The 23,138-nt window shown below is 41.6% G+C and overlaps 2 protein-coding genes across 2 annotated transcripts; one reads left to right on the top strand and one right to left on the bottom strand.

Moving 5' to 3' along the window:
- Nucleotides 1-1,365: 1,365 nt before the first annotated feature.
- On the bottom strand, nt 1,366-16,184 carry mthfd1b (methylenetetrahydrofolate dehydrogenase (NADP+ dependent) 1b). Its single transcript, XM_049595458.1, has 28 exons — nt 16,009-16,184; nt 13,981-14,065; nt 13,781-13,840; nt 13,625-13,678; nt 12,699-12,835; nt 12,449-12,549; nt 12,185-12,321; nt 11,850-11,961; nt 11,642-11,769; nt 11,422-11,519; nt 10,276-10,449; nt 9,988-10,124; nt 9,830-9,876; nt 9,634-9,741; nt 9,471-9,545; nt 9,282-9,384; nt 9,115-9,191; nt 7,963-8,103; nt 7,803-7,871; nt 7,584-7,695; nt 7,230-7,369; nt 6,811-6,852; nt 5,919-6,019; nt 4,152-4,329; nt 3,801-3,908; nt 3,518-3,670; nt 2,145-2,257; nt 1,366-2,038 (listed from the first exon to the last, which is right to left on the bottom strand). Exons 1-27 carry the CDS (start codon nt 16,044-16,046, stop codon nt 2,168-2,170), a joined length of 2,805 nt encoding a protein of 934 aa, XP_049451415.1. The 5' UTR covers nt 16,047-16,184; the 3' UTR covers nt 1,366-2,038; nt 2,145-2,167.
- Nucleotides 16,185-16,348: 164 nt separating this feature from the next.
- Nucleotides 16,349-23,133, top strand: lg14h14orf28 (linkage group 14 C14orf28 homolog). Its single transcript, XM_049595460.1, has 5 exons — nt 16,349-16,731; nt 16,994-17,515; nt 20,399-20,488; nt 20,578-20,712; nt 21,271-23,133. The coding sequence occupies exons 1-5, from the start codon at nt 16,646-16,648 to the stop codon at nt 21,452-21,454; spliced, it is 1,017 nt and encodes a 338-aa protein (XP_049451417.1). The 5' UTR covers nt 16,349-16,645; the 3' UTR covers nt 21,455-23,133.
- The last annotated feature ends 5 nt before the right edge of the window (nt 23,134-23,138 follow it).

Below are 23,138 nucleotides of genomic sequence, written 5' to 3' on the forward strand. Positions count from 1 at the left end.
TATCTGATTGGTTGCGTGTTCCTTGCTTGTGAATCGAAGCTTGTTAAAGCGCAGTTTCAGGAGCGGGAACACACACCAATCACAGCCTTCTAGCCTACTATATAAGCGGAACTAACCCTTTCCTCAGTCTCTCGCTCCTGCATTTGCATCCCTCCCTCCCACCCTCTTTCACTTTGTCTCCCTGTCTCCTCTCCTCTAGGACACTAGGGGTTCATCGATGCCCGGGCGCCACTACGGACCTCCAAATCTCCCCACACCGCACTCAATACTCCATCTATCCATCCATCCATCCAATTCATTATTGTCCAATAAATCTTCTAAAACATATCTCATTGGTTGCGTGTTCCTTGCTCATGAAACACATCTTTGCTCATTGTATCCAAAAAAATCTATTTTAACTTCATCACTCCACAGGACTTAATTCTAAAAAGCATCAGGCTTGTTAAGATGCTCCTTTGCAAACATCTGACACTGAATTTTGTGGTCAGGACACAGAATAGGTTTTCTTCTGATGACTCTTCCATGAAGGTCATATTTGTACAGGTGTTGCAGCACAGTAGAACAGCACCGCCACTCCAGAGTCTGATAAATCTTCCTGCAGGTCTTTTGCAGTCAAACAGGGGTTTTGATTTGCCTTTGTAGCAATCCTGCAAGCAGCTCTCTCAGAACATTTTCTTCCAGACCTCAACTTGACCTCCAAATTTTCTGTCAACTGCCATTTCCTAATTACACTTTGCTAGCTTCTTATGGTCTTCTCCTGCTTTGTGGGCATCAGTTATTTTAGTTTTCAGAGTGCTCGGCAGCTGTTAAGAGGAGATAATGGCTGCTGATTGCTGGGACAAGGTGTCAAGAGTCAGAGTATATATAAAGCTTTGAAATATGCATCACCTGGCCTTTCCTAATGATGACTAAACAAGCCAGAGCCCTGACAAGCTAATTAAGGTCTGAGACAATTTTAAAATTTGTCTGAGGGCTCAAATGTCAAACTTTTGCACAGTGCTGCTTTCCTTTATTTCACTCTAAAATTGTACAAAACGAAAAATAATACATTAATCTTGCTTAAAATGTTGAAAATAATGTTTCATCTTTGACTTAACTATTTACAGCAAAAGAAACTTTGACCACGGGGTTTATATGTCCATATTTGTGGGGCATATTTTCAGTATAAGAAAAAATCTCTGGGCAACCAATAATTTCAAAAAGAAAACTTGTACACACTCAGAAGCAGATGCTCTGGACAGAGTCTACAATCCTGATGGACAGGCATGAAAGTGGTGCAATAATGAGACAGGCAACAAACACCATCTCTACAAACAAGTTCCATAAATACAGTCAAAAATAACATATCTTAAAAAAGGCTTAATATTGCGGGCTTTCCATCAAGGACACTTTATTCGATGTTTTCTGACAGAAAAGTTGAAACCACTCATTTACAGCATCATGACTTCTCTAGCAGTGTTAGACTTGGTTAGAAATATTCAATCAGAAACAGGACAGATGAAACAGGACATTTGATATGCAAGGGACACAGGATTGCTAAAAAAAAAAAAAAAGAGTTGTTAAGCAGCATTATTTTCATGTTCAGATGGTTTTTTTTAATAATTACTGTATCCCAAAGGCAAAGAAATTTGTTAGAGATGGTGGCCTGGAGGAGATGCTCGTGGTATAGTGCAAACAAAATATACACAATTACTTAATAGAGTCCAGATTTACCTCTTAAGAGTCTAGGCTTAGTTCTGTGATGCTTGTTAATGTGCAGCGAGCATTGTACCTAAAAGAGAAGTCAATAGGACACTTCCTCCTTGCAAAAAGTCTATTACAGAGTGACTATCTCAGAGGAATAAACCGTTCTGTGATTAATTAAGTTTTTTTGATTTACCCATCGGCAGCCTTCTGGGCGAAGCAAATCAATTATTTACAGATGTCAGTGTCAGAGTGAAAAACAACAAACAAAAACAGCCCCAGAGGAGAATCTCACAGCGCTTCCAGTTAGGAGTCCATCATGTCTCATTAAGGCTCAGTGGGGGGGACACTGGGTCTATACAGTGCCAAGAAAAAAACAAATCAACCAATGCAAACTATTAGAAATATGTGCCTGCCAACTCCAGTATGAGAATGGTATCTGTCTGAACTACTTTTCTTACCATCGTACAGTGCAGAGGCCTCTTTAGAAGAGCCCGTTGACCTGTTCAGTCTCAGGGTCCAGGTCGATGTCGTAGAAACAAGGCCTGGTGGGCAGACCAGGAATGGTGGGCATCTAGGAGGAACAGCAAGGGAGAGTAGTTTTTAATCAATAAAAAAATAAACAGGAATTCCAGGTGATGACAGAGACTAATTGCATTATTGGTGCCTTTAAAATTAGTAATATAGCATCTCTTGTACAGCATATTTGAGCTAGAGCTGGAATGATTAGCTGCTTAATTGATTCGTCAATTAACCGTTCAAGTCAAGTATGTAAATTTATTTTTTAAGAAGTCAAATATTTGCTGGTTTGAGTGTTTTCGTTGTGAGTATATCCTCTTTTATTTTGAAATTCTTTGAGTTTTGGACATTTAAAGATTCTTCTTGGGGTCCAGGAAATAGTGACACAAGTTTTGCTATTTTTTCCAAGTTTTATATGTTAAATAATTTACGGTGTAATTTTTCAAGTAATTGATAGTAAAAATAATTGTTAATTGTGTCCCTGGTTAGGATACCTTGCTTGCTAATTCACAGTAGCAGGTGAACCTTCAGCAAACACAGCTGGTGACGTGTGTTTGAGAGAGAGTGACAGATAGAGAGGAGGAGTAGGTGGAAGGTGGACTATTGTACTCAATATTTCTGTAGGTTTTACTCAGAATGCTGCTTTGTTTCTCAGTTCACTGGCTTATCCTTAAAGAATGACCCTCCTCAATTCACTAGTTAACGAGCTGAACTGCACATTTGGCCATGTTTATGTTCAGTGTGTGGGACTATGCGACTGAAGCTCTGGTCGAACACTGTGAGTGAACGGTGCATTTTCAATGATCTGTTCATTGAGAGTACTGCACAGTGAACATGAGCCCAGAGTGAGTCGCCGAGTTGCTCATGACCACCTTCCTTTCCTGGAAGTCGGAAATAGTAACAAATATTTCATTAAATAATTAGGTGTTGCAAAAACATACGTGCTGTGTAAGTATAGTAGGACTTCAGCATGCAGTTTGCAAAATGATCTTTCTGAATGTATGTACTGAATATATTCAAGTGATTTGATACACTGAAAAAACTGATGTGCCCATCACTACAGTCGAAAGTCATTGTACATACACTGTTTACAACAAAGCTGACATTGTGCGATGTCATATGTTATTTCGGTGACAAGATTAAGACGGTTGAGTAGCACTCAGTCTTTGTTTTCATTAATACACCTTAGCCAGGATGACAGATGAATGTAGAAAATCACGTTATAATGAGAGGCAGTTTGATTCTGGTCACACCTCATCCCTCCCAGAATCTGTGCCAACACAGTCTAAAAGAAAGGCATCGTTTGTAAGCTTACCGTGCCAACCAGTGGGAACAGGAAGCCAGAGCCCACGCTGGCTCGGATGTCTCTGATTGGCAGGACGAACCCTGTGGGCACACCCTTCTTGTCTGCTTCGTGGGAGAGCGACAGGTGAGTCTTTGCCATGCAGATTGGCAGGTTGCTGAAACCCTGAGGGAAGAGGAGCGGACAAAAAAGAGAAGCAGATCGTGTATGCAGGCCTCATCAAGCTTTCTCTATCCAACAAACAGGCCTGACAAGACGGAGGAAAGAAACAAATGAGCTAAGAAGACATGCTGACCTGTTTGGTGTACAGCTCCACCTTGTGTTGAGCTTCTGGGAGAAGTTCAATATCATCTGCTCCGTAGATCTTCTGGGCGATTATTCGAATCTTATCAGCAATAGGGAGCTAGAGAGGAATCAGAGATAATAATAATAATAATAATAATAATAATAATGATTGATATGTTGGCCAACCAGAAAAAATAGTTCAGGGTCAAAATACATGAGTTTTTTTCAGTGTGGTTGACATATTTGTTCTGCTCTATAGACAAAACAAATATAATAACGTGCACGTTTTCAGGTAAATTCATACACACACTTACTGTAAGCCCAACCAATTTTGAAAAACCCACAACATAATGGCTCCTACCTCCAAATCATAGAGGAACTTGAACTTGCTGGGGGCCTCGGAGGCCCTCTGGACAGCCTGACCCAGTGCCACAGCACCAGCTCCACCTTCGGCCCAGTGGTTGCAGCGCACGGCATCAAAGGCTCCGGCAGCTTTGGCCACGCTGCAGACAAGGTCCAGCTCAGCCTCAGTGTCATTCCTGCAGGATGGGTCAGAACAACAAAAGGCATTAGAGATGAACAGAAACAGAAGCTCCAATCCAAAAGCAGGGAAAGACACTAGCTCCTAAAAATGCAGGAACAGAACTGTCAATATATGACTCAACACATCTGTGCACCATATCTAACCTTATCTGGTGATTGAAACACTTTCTTTCTGCCTCAAGCAAAGGTAGCACTGGAGATTTTTTTATTTCTCCTCTTCAGCCAGTTAATCCTAGTGCATTGTAATTTGGGAGAAAAATAGATTTACAATCTCTTGATCCTGTTTTAAACCTGCATTAACAATAAGCTATAAAACACCAACAACCAGCAGGTTTTACAGCAGATTCATCAAAGCTTTTTGTGGTCTTGGTCTGCTGTGTCTGAAACGGTGCAGTAATATATTACTTTTTAGCAATAACAAAGTAATATAACGCATAACAGACAGGATTTCAGGTAATATTATTACATTTACAATGTCACGTATGTCATTACCACCTGAAATGAACGGTTTATTGTTTTCATTTTTCATTCAACCACACTGGTCCACACTGATCCGCTCTGCTCCACTTGCACCAGTGCGAGACCAGAAAAAACATCCCCTAAAGGCTGTTGTGTGTTGTCATGTCATTCATTATACACTACTTTATGGAAGGGTGCAGGTGATCACGTGCGTTATCATGTCCAGTGTGTTTCCGTTCATATACCTACATTGTTTTCTATTCTGCTTTTGTGTTCTAAGGCTGTCTGAAAGCAGCAGGGATAAGGAGCTGACCTCCAGTTTGTTTTTCCTCGACCTGGTAATTGACATATATGGATGATGTTAGTAATGTTGGATGTGTTTCCATTTACCCTTCAACTGCAGTGCAATGGCAGCACACAGTCCCGTTCTTATGCATAACTCTCTCTCCGGCGCTGCTGTAGCTGACTGGCACACCAGTGCATTCATTTGTGCTTGTCATTGTGATTTACTCGCATGCCAATCCATTTAATGTGCTAACCTTAAAATTTGTTTATTGTGTCTCATATCATAGGCCCACACATATTTATCTATATCTCATAAAGGATAAGACTTTGATCCTCTGCCTAACCCTCCGAGACAAGGCTATTCATTTATTTAAAAAGATCTAGACTATCTAATTGTTCTATATCATCATGCTATTATCAATATAAGCAGGTGATTTTAATACAAAGTGGTAACTACTGTATGTGACTGCAAGACTGGGTCAGACCTGCTCAGCACTGGATTTGAAATGAACTGTAATAAACTGGAGCTTCTGTGCTTTGATTAGCTGCTGTGACACAACATGACCCTCATCCATTTAAAATAAACATTAGCTCTTCTGATGTCATTTTGGTGAATGTAATGCAAAAACAATGATGAAAGAACCAAAACAATAAAGTTACAGGCTGTAAAAACTAAAACAATGAGCTGAAAGTTGATTATAATGATAATTCCCTCATCATTGTGAGCAAACTCTTTCACATTAATTTGATCCATTGCTAGTATAAAAATATGGATTAGTGCAGATTTAAGTTGTATGAATCATTTTAACCCATTGCCACTATGTCATCATATATAACTTACTTGAAAGCATTGACAGCCACCACCACTGGCACACCAAAGTGCTGTGCATTCTCTATCTGCTTCCTCATGTTGCTGCAGCCCTTCTCCAGCAGCTCAAGGTTCTACACATGGGTACACATAAACACACCTTTCAATAGGTTTATGAGAAGCCGGTTAAGAACAGCATTTTAATCCACATAAACATTTCATGTAGATGCTTATTATGTGTTTAATGTGCTGTGCTGCACACTAAACATGTTATTGACCAAAAAGCGGCATTGTCTTAGGCTACGTTCAGACTGTGGATGAATCAGACTTGTTTCTCAAATATGATCTTGAAGACAAACTGTCCGCATTGTTATTTGCAAATAATCAGATGGGATGTGTGTGTCCAGACATCACCAATCTATCTGCACGGGTTACTGCGGTAACAACGTAAACGTCACTAACTGCACTGATGATGCAGGTTTCCAACTTGGGAGCATGAGAAATGGAGGTTCATCAACAATTTATTGTGGCCTAAGTCCACAACTGTTGTTCCTCATGTTGTCCTCTTTAGTGCTCTGCTAGAAGAAACATGGGATCTGCTCAGCACTTTGGTCACGCTGGATTTGACTTTGTCGTGTGTTGTGTTCAAAGACACTTAAATATGATTTGAGCGGTCAAAGTGTCATGACTCAGACGCATCTGTAGAAATCTGGTTGGAATCGCATTTCAAACCACCTCCAAATGTGGTATGGATCAGATTTGCAAAAATTGCTCTTCATGCGGTTTATTTTTTTTGCTGTCCAGACTTACTAAAATCAATCTGGATATTTTGAAAAAAACATTTTGGGCTGGCAGTCTGAACAAGGCCTTAGGCTCTCCATACAAACTTAAACACACACTATTGATTATCTCTCTTATGCATTACCTCCTCTACGTATTCCTTTGGCAGTGGCATCCCAGCAGTGACCTGAACAGAAAATAATTCAAATGTTAAATAAATAAAAAATTAGCAGACAATGAACTTACCAAATCTTATACAGCAGAGGCTATGCCTCAGGAGTATTGAAAAGCTAACATCTGTGTGAATGAAGTAGTGAGAATATGAGTGAGTAATTGCTTTGAGACGTCCACTCAGCAGGAAATGTAATTACACTACCAGCAGTGTGCCGTTATTCCCTGAAGGCAGGGTGAAACATCATTTTGTGCTGAGGAGATATTAATTGAGATCCTGTGTATGCTGAGGATGTGTTCAGAATTCACAAGAGGGAAATGCAAACATCATGTCAAATCACAACATTAATTATCGTGTTGTTAGGACACTGAGGGAAACTCAAGCAAACTCACTGTGGGTCCTCCTCCGTGCATCTTCAGGGCTCGGACGGTGGCCACCAGCACCACCACGTGGGGTCTGAGGCCTGAGTAGCGACACTTGATGTTGAAGAACTTCTCCATGCCAATGTCAGCACCAAAACCAGCCTCTGTCACTGTTTGGAAAAGGGGTTGAGACAAAGAGAATGAGAACAGAATCCCAGCTGTGGGGAATACTGGGTAATATCACTGAATAACATAACATCTGCTCCTCCATCACATGAACTATCAACATAGCAAATCATCTACTGTAGCATCGCAGTTCCAGATCAAGCACGAAAAAGTGATGAAAACATGTTTCACTAAAGCCACTTTCTGTGCTCCACTTACCTACAAAGCCCTGAGGTCCCACCAACTTCAAAGCTATTTTATCAGCCAGGATGGAGGAGTTGCCATGGGCTATGTTGGCAAACGGGCCAGCGTGGACAAACACAGGAGTTCCCTGCAGATTAAGACGACCACATGTGACATAAAACCCATAACTAAAGGCAACTTTTTTCTTGTACTCTTCAGTGGAATTACATAGGTTAGCACGTGTGTTTCACCCACCTCCAAGGTCTGCATCAGGTTTGGCTTGATGGCATCTTTCATCAGCACAGTTAGAGCACCACTCACACCCTGTAGAGAAAAACAATTCATTATTTGAGCCTTGTTTCCACAGGTACTTATATAGAAAGTCCCATCATGAAGCAGAGTCCAGACCACTGACCAGGTCCTCGGTGGTGATGGGATCCCCGCTGCGGCTGGTGGCCACGACCATCTTGGCCAGACGCTGACGCATGTCCTCCAGGCTGCTGGTAAGGGCGAGCACCGCCATGATTTCACTGGCCACCGTGATGTCAAACTGGGCCTGTAGGACAGACAGAGGAATTGCATACTCACTTATCATCAACAACAATGCAGCCAAATGGGTACAGAGAGGGTACAGTCAGTATCTAAGCAGAGAAGACAAAACCCCGAGAGTTTTGTTTAACTCAGAGATTTTGAAAACCTATCCTCAAGGACTTTATTTTTTATGCAAAATATACATTGCTACAAGTGTATTATTGATGGACCCTAAACATAGCTGCTGCTCACATTGTCTTATTATGGTTTTATTAGCCTGATTCCAAAAGTCACACAATAACGCAATCAAACTAACTAATCAAGGCAGCGGTAGACCAACAACACCAGACTCTTTTGACAGAAACAGTAATTTTACCTCTGAGAACCTGAGGAGATGCTGGTCTACTGCTGCCTCTGATTGGATACTGAGTTCCTGTTATTGTGTGACTTTCAGAACTGATCTAAAGTAGCGTCCACAGCAGTACATTGCTTAGCTTCTGTGTCCCAGTGCTCCTGTCTGCTTCTCCTAACTGAGAGAGTGTTGACCCCATCTACTGTAGTTGATACACTGACTGTGGATCTATAAATGTGTTTATACAGTACAAATGTGGTATTATATTATACTGAATCTCAATGCATCTTTCCCTGGGTAAATTAAGGTAATAACATTTTATAATAACACCATCCTCCACCTCCAAGCTAACACTTTCTTCATTCTTCATGCTTACACTGTCAGTGAGCAGCATGTGCAGGAGGAGGGCATCAGCACCATAGCTTACTTCAGTGCTTTTTGCTAATGGCTGAGTGGAAACTTCCATTTGAAGAACACAGAAAAGATGGACCTTCAACCTCTGTCTAAGCGCTACTGTTTTTAATGTGTTTATATCATCTTTAAAACGGGGAGTGTCATTGCCTTGATAACTATCACAGTGTCATTTCTGATAGAACCACTGGGTGGAGCCAAATAAACTTTCTAATATAACACAGAGATGCTTTAACTGATAAGGAAAGAGCTTTGTAGATCTCATCTCTTTACCTCTCTCGTGTATCCCTTTTCAGTTGGCGACTGGCCGATGGTGATCTTCCTCAGGAATCGATCATTGGTATCCAACACTAAATTTACACACAATGATTAATCCACTCACAATCACTTACATGCATACAGCAGATTGAATGAGAGTCATGGGTTATGAGACTTCATACCTCTCTGCCAGGTGACAGAGCTTGGTTCAATGTCCAGTCGGGCAAAGCGGGTGATCTCTTCTTCAGTCAGAGTGGTGGGATCAGTCTTTTCAATGCCCAGTTTCTAAACAAATATAGAAAACGTAAATGTAATGTGTGTACCATACTCTGGACAGTGAGTCAAAACAAGTGTGTGACACGATCACTTACTTTCAGTCTGTTGATCTGGATGGGGGAGAACTTCCTCTGTCCTCCACTGAGCGGCACCAGGCGGTTATACAGAGCCTACATACAGACAGAGAATAGTCACAATCCATTTGACACAAGAAAGTGTATTTTTTTTAATTTAGCACTGACCAAATCGAGCACCAACCTTGTCAGATTGTGTAGACTCATGGAACATGCGAGCATCGATGGCAGCAGCCACCAAGTTGTTGGCAGCAGTGATGGCGTGAATGTCACCGGTGAGATGGAGGTTGAACTAAAATGAACAGACTCATTAATTAAAAGCAATTTTTACCTTTTTATTTTTAAACAAGCAGCATAGTTTCTAACTTGCAGTGTCGTACCTCTTCCATTGGAATGACTTGAGAATATCCGCCTCCTGCAGCACCACCTGTAGACAGAAGACAAAACTACAGATATATACACAGTGTGGGACTCAACAGCAGACATATCAACAGCTTATAACCTGTGCAACATCTCACTGAGTGTACATTATTATCACCTTTGATGCCAAAGGTGGGTCCCTGTGAAGGCTGTCGCACACACGCAAACACGTTGAGGTTCATGTGGGCTCCCAAGGCCTGGACCAGGCCGATGGTGGTGGTGCTCTTTCCTTCCCCCAAGGGGGTGGGTGTAATGCTGCAGACAAAAACTCTTATCAGCATGAAACATAATCATAAGCAGAGCCAGAATTTATTAATTATAAATCCTGCTAGTTATAAACTACAATATCTGACAGAAACTACAGACAGTACAGTTGAGTACAGCAGATAAAGTAATGACAGCATACCCAGTGACCACCACATATTTGCCGTCTGGCTGCGACTGCAGCCGTTTGACGATATTCAGCTGCACCTTGGCCTTAGTCTTTCCGTAGAGCTCCACCTCATCGGACAGCAGGCCCACCTCTCTTGCCAGGCAGTCGATGGGCTTGGGCACCACGGAGCGTGAAATCACAATGTCGCTGTTGGAGTTATAAAGACAAGACACAAAATCACCTTTTCATCTGAGCAAAGGAGAGCACATTCAGAGAGGTCTAACATGAGGTGAAGAATTAAAGGGAAAATTTGTTACCTTTATAAAGATGTCCAATCAACGTTGATGGTAAATAAAGTCAGCTGAAGAAAAAAAGTCCCCAGTGTGTGCGATATTTACCAAGAAAGTTGAATTTGCTACAACAAAATCTGTTGTTTTCCCTACATCTAGCACTGTCAGTTTCATGTGATAGATTGATATATCTATGATATAGACCGACAGGCTATTTCAGCTTGGGAAGGGGTGTGTGCTCTAGATGCCACTCAACTGATTTCCTTGTTCTCTTCGCTGCTACTGCAAACAAATTATATTTCCAACAGCAGCAATGGCATCCCACAATATCACTATAGAGGATATTATGGACAAGAATATATTTTACTGTTTTTTAGCGGACTCTTATATTCTGCCGTATTTATTCGAGCCCCAGTGTATGGCCAAAGAAATGCAGCGAGAGGAGGCCAAGGCAGTGGCTGCATATGCCAGGTTCAGGAGGCGTAAGTGCCGCCCACATCAACCAACTGAGCTGTTAAAACAGGACGCTGAGCTCTGCAGCCGGCTCGTGTCTGGTCTCTTCTTTCTGTGAGCCATTAACAAAAAGTCTGTGTGTGTGTTATTTTGCAAGAAAGTTTTGGACAGAGGTGTGCTGGAGATAACCAAGATCAGCAGGGTGAGCAGTGACTGAGTGTTTTGTCACCTAACTATACACCAGGCATCCTGGTACATGTAGGCACTGCCGGCACAGCTCTGCAAGCGGGAGATCTTAGCTTTCTCTGCTTCAATCAACTACATTTACCATTAACATTGATCTGACATCCATTGCATGTGGATTTCTGAATATCTCAAATCAGCGACAAGTTAACAGAGCACCTGACTGAGAGGTGGGAAAGATGAGCAGACAAACCTTGGCACAGGCTTCTGGAGGTTGAGTGTGGTTAAAGAAATGTTCCACTTCCCTGGCTGGTGGCTCTCCAGGAAACGCTTTGCACTCAACACTGTGTTCTTCACAAAACCACAAACACACTCAGTCATTCACAACATCTAGGTAACATGAGACGAAAGACAGAATTTACCTCAATTTCCTCCTTTTATACTGTGTTCTCACAGAATAAGATGGATCTTACCGCCATCAGCATGGCCACAGTCATGGGTCCCACTCCACCAGGCACAGGGGTGATGAAGCTGGCCTGCTCCTTGGCTGAGGCGTAGTGGACATCACCCACCACCCGCTTCCCACTTGCTTTAGTCTCATCTGAAAGACATGGAGAGAAACTTTGAGGTAAATACCACGACTGAAGCAGACTGTAAAGCCTCGGTAAGGCAGATTCTGACCTGGAATGTGGTTGATGCCACAGTCGATGACCACAGCTCCCTTCTTGATCCACTCTCCTTTCACCATCTCTGCTTTCCCCATGCCGACAACCAGGATGTCTGCTTTGCCCACCTGGACAAAAACAGCGATAAATCAAAAAATCTGGGAAGACATGACGTTATTGTTTGTGCCACACGATGGCAGCAGGTATCTGTAATAGCAAGCATGTTGTTTACGGAGTTTCAGTGGTCACATTATATGCTCTGCTTGCATTGGTGTGGGAGCACATATAGACAAATGTGAATACAATCCTGTGACTATATTGGTGGGTTGGATAGAGATGTTACTGTTGTACCTCTCCAGCGAGATCAGTGGTTTTAGAGTGGCAGGTGGTGACGGTGGCGTGGTTCCACAGCAGCAGGTCGTGCATCGGTGCGCCCACAATCTTGCTGCGCCCAATCACTACAGCTCTCTTCCCTGCCACAGACACACCTGTAGAAAAGCGGTCAATCCATCAAGTCATTTTTGCCTCATTCGATTCTTCTTCTTTTTTTTCATGGCACATGTTTTTTTTTAACCTTGCAACAGCTGTTTTTAGGGTGATGAATGCTGCATTTACCAGTCTGTTTGATCAACTCCATGCAGCCGTTTGGTGTGCAGGGGATGAAGCAGTCGCCCAGGTCCCCACGAGACAGCTTCCCTGCATTGATGCTGGTCAGCCTGTAAATGGATCAGACCACATTGGGCATTGAAAATTAAAATAAACATGAGAACTTTCTTTTACCAGGCTTAAAGAAAGAAACACGAAAAAGCAAACCTTAAAAATGAGCAACCCAATCTTCAATCTTCAGATTTATATCTATACCTACCCATCTATGTCCTTCTCTGGGGCCACAGCATTGGTGACCCTCTCTGTGTTGATCTTGTGGATTGAGTCTAAAGGCAGCTGCACGATAAGGCCATGGATAGATGAGTTCTCGTTCACCTGTGTGATGCTGTGAAGAACCTACGGACAGACAGACGGCCTTTACATTCTCATATCACTCTCATGCCTTGCAATTCTTGTTCTGTTACAGCACCAGTAGCACCCATTTGCCAAACTTTACCCTGATCTTGATGCATTGAAAATCATCTGCCAGCAATGTTAGGTTCTAAAACATCACCAGTGAAATTGGGAGATTTATATGAGCGTTTTAAGCCCTTTTCATATTACACTTAGCACCAGGCTAAGGCCGCTATTAGCCTGGGGCTAAGAGAGCTGTAGGAGCCAGAATGTCTATTTAACCTCTGTTTATTATTTGTTCCGGGTGCACACGTTCTTTTGGTCAGTTTCACTTCCTGTAGTTGTAATTGTCACAAGGGTGGGTGTGGTTTCACTTACAAGAGTGTTCACACTGGCACAATTGTAGCATTTTCCAAGGGGGCAAAGCTGGACATTAGCCTCTGAGCTTACTGGCCCTGCTCCGGAGCAGGGTTAGTTCGTGGGGTTATCCACAGAAAATTTACTTAACCTGGGACTAAAAGTTACCAGTGTGAAACTGGGCTAAGTAAACAATAGAATTTTGGAAAGTTTACATGAGTTACATGTTCCAGTGGACTTTTAACCCCAGGGCTAGTAGAAGGCAGTATGAATCTTATGAACTTAGGCTAGGTAAACGATTTGTATGTGTGTTAAAAACGCTAAATTAGCCCTGGTCAACTCTTATCCCCGGGCTAAGCAGCATAAAAAGCCCATTACTGTGTGTGTACAGACAAATAAAAGGCTGTTACACTAATACTTTAAGTTCATTCTCACCTCCTCCTCTGTAGCAGTCTTGGGAAGCCTCATATGTGTGGCATTTATTCCAATCTGTGAACACAGAAGATGAGATCAGGCTGGAACGTAGGACAGATTGTAAACAGCTTACAGCTGAAGCGGGTTGTATGTACATTATGTAAAAGTTCTTTTTACCTCTGCTGCAGCCTTCAACTTCATGCTGATATACAGATTTGAATCATCGCGGTCTCCAACCTGCAAAGACACATAGCATCACATCACCTGCCTGTATAAAGGTATAGGGCTCCTACCTTACACATACACATGTGCTAATGACAGGGCACTTGCGTAAGACTGTGTACCCCGGCATGCTCTGGTTACAATCTTACACTTACCTGTAAAATCACTAGACCAGGTCTGAAGTTGGGGTCCTGAAGCTTCATCTGCTCCACATCCTTCTTCAGACGCGCCCTCACCTGCCTGAGAACACAAGACAACTGAGTAAAACCCAACCGGATTTTTAATGTCTGTGCAGTGACAGGACCATATGGAACACAAGCCACGGGCTACTCCCGGTCCTTGCAATGATTACAGGCTTTGTGCCAAATGCATGCCATGTGGCTATCTCTTTATGAAACTGGTCATCATTTGTCAATCCCCGGCTGCAGTGGTGTGGTAGTTCATGAGGCGGGTGTACTACTATGTAGATGGGTAGATTACTGAGAAGGGAGTGGGTATACTTTCCTATATTTCAATGGCTTTTTGGCTGATAGGTGGTGAATAGCCAGAAAAAGAGGTGGTTATACCCCTTATATCCTCCACCCCACTGCTGCCTAACTGTCAGACTCCACTGCATATGCAAATCCAGGGCATCAAAGAGTCACTTGAGGAAAATCTTATCTTCCAATGAAAGACAAGACGGCCAGCAGTGACACAAAGTCACTGGACTTTAATTTAAAGCATTAAAATCTTTTTTAGGATCTAGCATGTCTAAACAAAGCTCGACCCTGTCTGCATTTCTTTAGAATTCTATTAACACAATCAATCATAGCAAGTCAGCTTTCTTTATCTTGTCCACCGTGTTACTCAAAAAGCTCTTGAAACTTTATTATTTAGGTACATTATTTTACATATGACCTGCACTATGTTGCTTTTTATTTCATCACAAAAGGAAGCCAGAGAAAGTAAGGGCTGTCAATAAAAGTGTATCTCATTCTCAGACTTCATAAAAGCAGTTATTGGCCTGTAACATGTTGCATCATAACAACACCGTCATTACAATGATCAAACAGCATGCTGGGATACCTTCCTAGTCACTGATCAACTAGGGCCATATTCCTGTACACACTCTTACAATTCAAAGTACTGCTGCGATTTGATTATGGCCCCTGTGTCAATAGTGAGGCTTTACAGAACACACTTAAGAATAACAGGTTGGAGAAAACTACATATCTTGAAAGGCAAGGAAAATTTCATCAATAGACCTCTGTCCATAAGGGTCACTTGTCCAGAACAATCAATGGTATGCAAGCTTTTGTAAAGCCTCTGAGATAATGAATGCAAATCCTCCTATTGAAGTCACTGCGGATTTAATTTATCTAATGAGTACTGTGAGGGGCAGCTAACAGGGTGCAGGCTGTCATGTCTTGTGACAAGCACATGCAACTAAATAAGGTTTTGTCTCTTTGCCAAATGCATTCTCCCAAACTTTTGGGCGTAAGCAATATTTGGATTCATTCAAACTATTAAAAACATAAGAAACCAATTTGCAGATTGCAGTCAAATATTAAGACAGTGGCAATGCAGGATTGTTAAACAGTTAGTTTCATGAGTGGTGTACTTGACGTCACTGGACCAGCAGGGCAAAGATCACACCACACTACCACAGCTGCTTACATAACTTAATCCTGAAGAATTTGCAATCATTCATTCCCAAGTTTATGGATGTCAACCAAATTATAATTTTGACAGTCATAAGTCAGTGCAACAAGTGTGAACACTAAACTAATCTACATAATAGTCAGAAGACAAATATCTCATGCAACTTGACAGAGAGATCACTGTAATTTCCCCAGCTAACCTTAGCTATCCATAAGAGTAAAAAGTGCTGGCACACTTCAATCACGTGGGCAGCATCATGAACAATCAATTCAGACTAAATTATGAAGTCTTGCTCTGCTGACGCCAGCACACCAAAAAAGCTATTTCTCGAAACAGTTGTATGTAGAACGTTCACAGTCATGCACAGAAGTAGTTTTATGACTCAAGTGACATTAACTCAAGCTGTACGGTAACCGTTTACTCAGAGGGCTAGTTAGCTGACTAGTTAGCAAGTAGACAGATGTGTCGTCAGACTGGTTAACGTTCCACTTATTTGGCTCTATGTGCATGAATACACGTGCTGGGTAAAAATTGTCACTTACGCTGAAACCTCTTTCCCGCTTATGATTTGGGCTGACATCTTCTGGTCCCGAAAGTCCGTGTTTTAAGGTGCTGCTGCTGTCTCCCGGCAAATTCGCTGCCTGACAAGAAGGGGCGCGCGGTCAATGCTGCCAAAAAAAGTTTGTTCAAAAAGCGTGTGGACTCAAAGGTGGTGGCGCAGGCTCCATTCACAAACCCAGCGCTACGGCTGAAAATCAGCGTAGTGACTTTCGAGAATAGCGTCAAACATAGAGCGTAGCCTCGCGAGTGGGCATGACGACGGAGGAGGGCGTGGCTATAAACGAACTGTCAACTCTGGCAGCCAATCATATGCCTACTACAACATGTCCCTAGAGCTTCACAGCCAATAGCATTCCCAGTTCTACAAGGGGTGTAAGAATGGGCGGGACTTCAGAGAGCGCCGAGGAACCAGCAGAGGGCAGTACTGTATTTACACACCACGTATGTTATCCGTTCAAAATAACCACAACATTGTTTATACGGGTCCAATTTGACGCTTTAACGGGACTGTTTTGATCCATGTCATCATTCAGTTAACACCGGAAAGTGCTAGAGAATACTTTACGTGAGTTTGTGGCTTTAAATTCGTTGTAAAGACATGAAGAAATACAGAGAGCTATGGAGAGTAGATTCTGTGTTTTGAGGGACACCGAAGACCTCCAAACGCTGAGTTCAAACACTGACAGCAGTCTCCACTTCGAAAGGTAAAGTGATAGCAGCTGCTAATTTGTTAAGCTAGCAGGTTTATAGGGCTATGTCTACGTCCTGGAAGATAACTGACCGCTTACGTTGCTTGTCATTGCGTTGCTTGTGTGTTTTGTTGATGCAAGCTAACTTGGATGTAACGTTATTCGCGTAGCCTTTGTTTGGTTGTAAAGCCGCCGCCGTCCATCAACATTATCGATGCATCATCTTCAACTACTTTTGTCTAGTCCTATGCTAACTCAGATGCATGTGTCTCTACAGGTCTAAGACACTGTTTGAAGAAATCCGTGCCTCCATCAACAACAATGACGAAGAGGACCGCTCCTTCTGGAGGCCTGTGCTCCCTTGGGGTGGCGTCTTTACCATCAAAGCAGGGCGGAAGGCCATATCATGCACTCCTCTGTACGTCCAGATCAACCTCAAAAACACCTGCACCATCGATGGCTTCCTCATGATCCTGTACGTGATCCTGCGGGACAACCAGGGCTTCTCCAGGGAGCTAGCTGTCTTTCTGGGCAAGCAGTTTGTGGATCACTTTCTCTACCTGATGGACTCCTGTGACTACACTACAGTGAAGATGCTGTGGATCTGGGACAGGATGTCCAAAAGACAGTACCGCTCAGAGATCCACCAGGCAGCACTGGAGATCGACCTGTTTGGTAACGAGCATGAGAACTTCACAGAGAACCTGGAGAACCTCATGTCCACTATGCAGGAGAGTCTGTGCACCAATTGGGCCTGCCCGGCTCGCTACCAGGAGTTCAAGAGCACAATCACCATCAGGTATACTGCACACAGACAGTTTAATATTGTGATGCTACAGTGTGAAACTTGATGCAACTTTTCCCATTTTCATTCTGTGAACATTAGCACAGACTGTGTGTCAGGAGCTGGGTCAGGTTTGCATCACCAGCAGTCTGTATCAAATGTTATAAATAGCAAGAATCCTTATGGACTTTGTCCCAGCAGGAAGCCCCTGTCACCACTTTACATATTACTAATGGTTCAGCTGGTGCACTGTGGGTTTCATTTTCACCCCTTGACCCAATTCTCACCCCTTAAAAATTTTCCCACTGTCTGTTTGACATGACATAGAAAGTGCATGCATCACTGTCTCCACCTGTTTACATGCATGCATTTTAATTCACTTGTTCAGCGCACAGTGCAGAAACTTACTTGTCATAGTTTGGGACTGTTCATTATTTATCAGAGACCCTCCAAAGCTACAAATATTTTTCTTTGAGCATCCCTGAGTGACTGGGGAGAAAAAAGAAGCCCCTTCCTCCACCATAACTAGAGGCCGGGCAGCCTAAGCTGCCAGGACCCTATTGTTTTGCTGCATGTTCTTCTTCTCCTGAGGAAATCATACTTCCCATGCGCGAAAAATCACCAAACTTTGCACAAAGGTCCAGTCCCATGCCAGATTGTCTCAGCTGCAAAAACAGGCCAATAGTCCTGATGGTGGCGCTAAAGTTCAAAATTTTGAAAATTCACAACAAATCAACCATATGTGCTACAGATTTGCAACTTTCACCAAAATGTAGCTCCAATACTGAAGAAACTTTTATACATTTAAACCTATTGCAAATTATGAAGTCCATCACTCTGTTTTTTTTTCCAAAAACTGGAAAACATATTAAACCTATCTCCTCCCACAATTTTTGCTACAGAGCATCTTCAGACTGTCCTACACAAACGATCCACACAGATTTTTGATTTATCGAAAATTGAGCCTACAGTGTATCAAAATGTTTGACTGTAAACAGTATTGTAAACATATACTTGCAAATTCTTGCTAAATACATTTTCAATGTTCATTAAAAAAATTACAAAATTTTGGAGTCATGGTAGATGATGTTTGGAAAATATCAGAATTTTATCCCAAAAACTGAATTTTTTACAGCATTTTGAATTTCGCTCTCATGCGAACAATTGGAGTCAATGCAAAAATGGCATTTTTAAATGGCATCAGTTTTTCACTTATGGAGCCAATAAATCATTGTTAAAAACAAATTACCAACATCTCCATGCTGTCTAGATGCAATTTGTGTATTTTTGGATTTTTGTCTTAATAACTGAATTTTTGACAGCCGTTTGAAATCTGCCTTTACACACTAACAGCTGCTGTCTTGCACACAGGTGACTGGCTTAGTCAATTTGTGAAGTTACATGTGACATTTCTGTTTGCCAATTAACTCAGTGAGATAGAGGATGGTTCTTGGTGTTGAAGACTGTGAGTTCAAGCCTCAGCTTGTGCAACATTTCCATATGAGAAAACTACCCAAACTTTTCATAAAGGTCCAGTCCCATGCCACATGTCCTCAACTGGAAACACAAGACAATAGTCCTGATGGTGGCGCTATAGCAAGCCTCTAAATTTCAAAACTTTGAAAATTCATAACAAATCAACCATATGTGCTACAGCTTTGAAACTTTCACTTTGAAATTTGCTTTTCCATTGCATGGATGGCTACTGTCTGGCACCCTGATGCTTGGCTTAGTCAATTTGTGAAGCCACACATGAACTGTCACTTGCCAGTTAGCTCAGTGAGATAGAAGATGGACCTCAGTCTCAGAAGTTGTGAGTTCAAGCCTCAGCTAAGGCAGAATGGACATTCTAATGTGAAAGTCATATGTTCAGGCATCATGCTATGTGGATTAGAGACTACCAAGGTTAAAATAATTATGATCCAGGCAGTTTCGCAAAGAGACAAATACTCTTTATCAACACGTTTCCCTGTTATCCCTTGTCTCTTTTCCCTGTTTATTTGGCTTAGCTATCAGTCAATATGCAGAGTCTATCCAATAGCTACTTTTACATTGTAAAAAATGTTTTCATCTTTCACCATGGAAAATGTCTAGCTTTAAGCTAGATCAGGCCAGTTTGTTCATAATTGCTAGCAGTTAATGTTATTCTTACTTTCTTGTTCTTGAGTTTTTTCTTTCCTTGTATATTATGAGTCTGATCACGTCAGCCACTCATCCACAATTTGAATGGCGTGCCATAATTATATGATGTAACTTCTATGTTGTGATATGCTTTGTTTTAGTGAGTGTGTCTCTCAGAATTTCCTAATTTTGCCTAAAATTGCCCGGCCCTGACCATTGCTGCGCAGCAGCTATAATTAACCATATTTTTCCTGTTCCTACTAAATATAGTTATTGGAGCCAATGCAATGAGCATACAGCAAGTAGGGTGTGAGAGTGACTTGACATGGTGGCTGTTATTAGATTTTAAAAACTTCGCCTTTGATGATTGAAAGTTGAAAACAAAATCCTGGAGTTGAAATATCACGACTTAAAGCTCAGCTTTTGTCACTCACTTTTGTCCTGATAGTTTGTCTCACATAGTATGTTCAAGGACCGACAGAAATGTGAAAATCCAATGATAATTTCTGTTTCTACAGTGTCTGGCTATGATAAACTGGCATTTGGCATTTTCATGTCCCTTCCCTAATCTTAAATAAAAATGCATGTCTTTCCCCAGTGCTTAAAAAATTATTTATGCCTCCCTCGTTTTGCCCCCCCCCCCCCCCCCGAAATAATGAACAGTACCTTAGAGGTATTTTCATCTAACAAAGTAGGTCAGGACTAGTTAATATGTTGTTGTTGGATGGTCTACGTGATTTCCATTTCTTATGATCTCACTGACATTTTTCCTCCCAGCCCTCCTCATGAGCTGCCTCACAGAGACCCCATTCAGTCGGCCGTGGACGAGTTCTTCTGCCCCAAACTGCTACTCTGCTCAGAACTGGGGTGAGACACAGGGAGGGTGTTCATTATCCTGTTGTGGTCCAATCTTAGTCCACTTCCTTGACAAACTGATGATTTATTTTTTCAAACAGGTGTGGTGGTCTAAGGGAGTTCTCTCAGAGGATTTTCTGCCACGGGCCGCCACCATTTGTCATTCTCAACATGCAACTGTGGAAGTCAGAGGCATTGTCCTATGTTCCTTACCATCTGGCTCTCTGTCAGCGCAGGTATGGAGCTTCCACAGTGTTTCCATTGGGTTGGTATATAGTACCATGCTTTAGCCACACTGTATTGCTAGTTTAAGCACCAAGAGATAAAAGTAGGATGTCTCCGTATTGGTAAATCTTCCACCACTTTTTACTCCTGCTGTTCTTTGACACAGATCAAAGAGAAAAATATGTTCTCGCTAAAATTTATGTACTTATATACTGTAGTGTAATGCATTCATCTGAGAAAAAAACCTGCTCTGATTTTCTGAATTAACTAGATTATCAGAATTATAATATGTTTTCATAAAAAATCTGCTCTTGTTTTCCTGGATGAATAATAATATTGTTAATTCAGCAAATGTGAATGTGTGAGATTGTTATCACTTTAATTCAGAAATATTAGCAGATTTTTTTCTATTAAAACTTTTCTCATGATTCTGAGACATTAATCTCACTAGTTCAGAGAAACAGAGCAAATATGTTTTTCTTACGTGAACAGGTTAGGCTTCTGTACTCTTGCTTTGATTTTCCTGAAAAGTGTAAAGGAAATAGTTTTAATATCCCTTTCTTCCACAGGTATTTGCTAGAGGGCGCCACACTCTTCAACAAAGAGGAGCATCACTACTCTGCGGCCTTCCAGATAGATGGCTGCTGGTTGCACTATGACGGCCTGAGGAGTGACAATCTGATCCTGTTACACAAGCCACCAGAGCTCCTGCTGCTGTCCTCTCTGGTCTACATCCGCGCCTCTGACAAGTGAACTCATTTAATCACAAGAGTAAAGCATTCATCCACCCTTCTTCTGATTGTTTTGTCAAGACTCCATTACATGACTGTGATCAAGTTTCACTACTTACTGCACAATCAGTTTTTTATAATTGATTCTTGTCAGCTGTTGCTTCCTCTGTTACTGTAGCTGTATGAGTGCTGAATGACACCTGCTCCACTTCAGGTGAATGCTTGCAGAAATGCAACTGACTTCTTTTGGGCATGCTTGGAATCCAAGAATATAATGGACTATAATAGTTCTGGGTTGATATGCATAAATGACAATAGCAGTGAGTGATGCACATTGTATGTATATGGCCCGACACAAGGGACATCGATAAGATTTTCATTGTGGTTGTTAAATGGATTATACTCTTGAGGGAACGTTTGCTATCCAACTGACTTGTATAGGACAGACTTTATATTACATTACCATCACAATTTTGGCTTTTACATGTATGTGTATCCGCCTTTTCCTTAAATTGAACAGGTGCTTTTTTTACACTGTTTTGAGGATAAGAAACAGCTGAACAATGCCAAGGACCATGTCAGGGTTACTTTTTTTTTGGTTAAGATGCATAAATTCATGGCAAGCATGGCAAGTGTTTCATGACTGTTAAGATAAAAAGTTCTTAAATTTCATATAAAGGTTGAAGGCTGTCTAAAATATTTCTCTTCTTACAAGCTTAAATATTGCCTGCTTTGCTTCCAGGGCACCAAGCTGGCAGCATGTTAATGATACATTCAAGCATTTTAAAGGAACACTTCACCTGCAAAATGATCATTTGTATATCAGTTACTCACTCAGTTATGCTAAATCTGTTTAGAGAACTGTGTTTTTCTAGCAAGCCACCAGGGTGAACGGAGAATCCAAAAAAAGGCAAGCCTTCATGATGAATTGAAGTCAATGGGGTCCACATTTTACAACAGCTAAATTAAATCAAAACATCCATTTATAGACTCTCACACAACTTGTGCAGTATAATTCAAGACTCATTTATCCAGTTGTATGTTCAGTGCTTCCTAGAGACATGCATATTTGCTGACAATGTTACAATATATAACACGTCCTGCCCACTAATAGCGTGCCCTGGGCATATGAGCTCCACTTGAGCAGAGTTTAAAGGCACCAGCGTCCCCAGACACGCTACTGAGAGTAATCGTACTAACGTGTTTCAAATCGTAATGTTTTAGTGATAATGCATGTTTGGGAATTGCTGACCACAGTACTAGGATTATACAGACTTGGAGTAATACTGCACGAGTTGTGTGAGAGTTTGTAAACGAATGTTTCGATACAGTTTTGGTGTAAAACACAATAATTCTGTTCACTTCATGAATATTTTGTATTTTTGGATTCTCCGTTCATCATGGAGGCATGCAACACAGTCTATTCACGAAATCAGTGTTACACGGGGAAGTAATTGACACACAAACGGTCATTTTGATGGTGAAGTCTTCTTGTAACTGTATCTCACCACACACTGCTGCTGCACAGGAACATGTTTTCATGTTATTTTTTTTTATAAATGGTCTTTAACCTTAAATAATTTCTATTATCACAAAGTGCCTCTGCCAGGGAAAAATTTGTTAAAGTGATTCCTTGATCATAATTAATTGTGACTTGCTCTTTTTCTATGCAGAATACAAATACAAATATTTTGGAGTAAACTCGC

The sequence above is a fragment of the Epinephelus fuscoguttatus genome, linkage group LG14 (genome assembly GCF_011397635.1).
Source record: "Epinephelus fuscoguttatus linkage group LG14, E.fuscoguttatus.final_Chr_v1".
Lineage (NCBI taxonomy): Eukaryota > Metazoa > Chordata > Actinopteri > Perciformes > Serranidae > Epinephelus > Epinephelus fuscoguttatus.

Bases quoted from the DNA above. Each gene is read 5' to 3' on its own strand.
- mthfd1b (XM_049595458.1), bottom strand. From the start codon at position 16,046: ATGTCAGCCCAAATCATAAGCGGGAAAGAGGTTTCAGC. The intron at 10,125-10,275 runs GTATGCTGTCAT...TTTTGTCTGCAG, and splicing joins AAATATGTGGTGGTCACTGG to CATTACACCCACCCCCTTGG. The intron at 7,696-7,802 runs GTGGGTGAAACA...CTTAATCTGCAG, and splicing joins ACCTGATGCAGACCTTGGAG to GGAACTCCTGTGTTTGTCCA.
- lg14h14orf28 (XM_049595460.1), top strand. From the start codon at position 16,646: ATGGAGAGTAGATTCTGTGTTTTGAGGGACACCGAAGACCTCCAAACG. The intron at 16,732-16,993 runs GTAAAGTGATAG...GTGTCTCTACAG, and splicing joins AGCAGTCTCCACTTCGAAAG to GTCTAAGACACTGTTTGAAG. The intron at 17,516-20,398 runs GTATACTGCACA...TTTTCCTCCCAG, and splicing joins AAGAGCACAATCACCATCAG to CCCTCCTCATGAGCTGCCTC.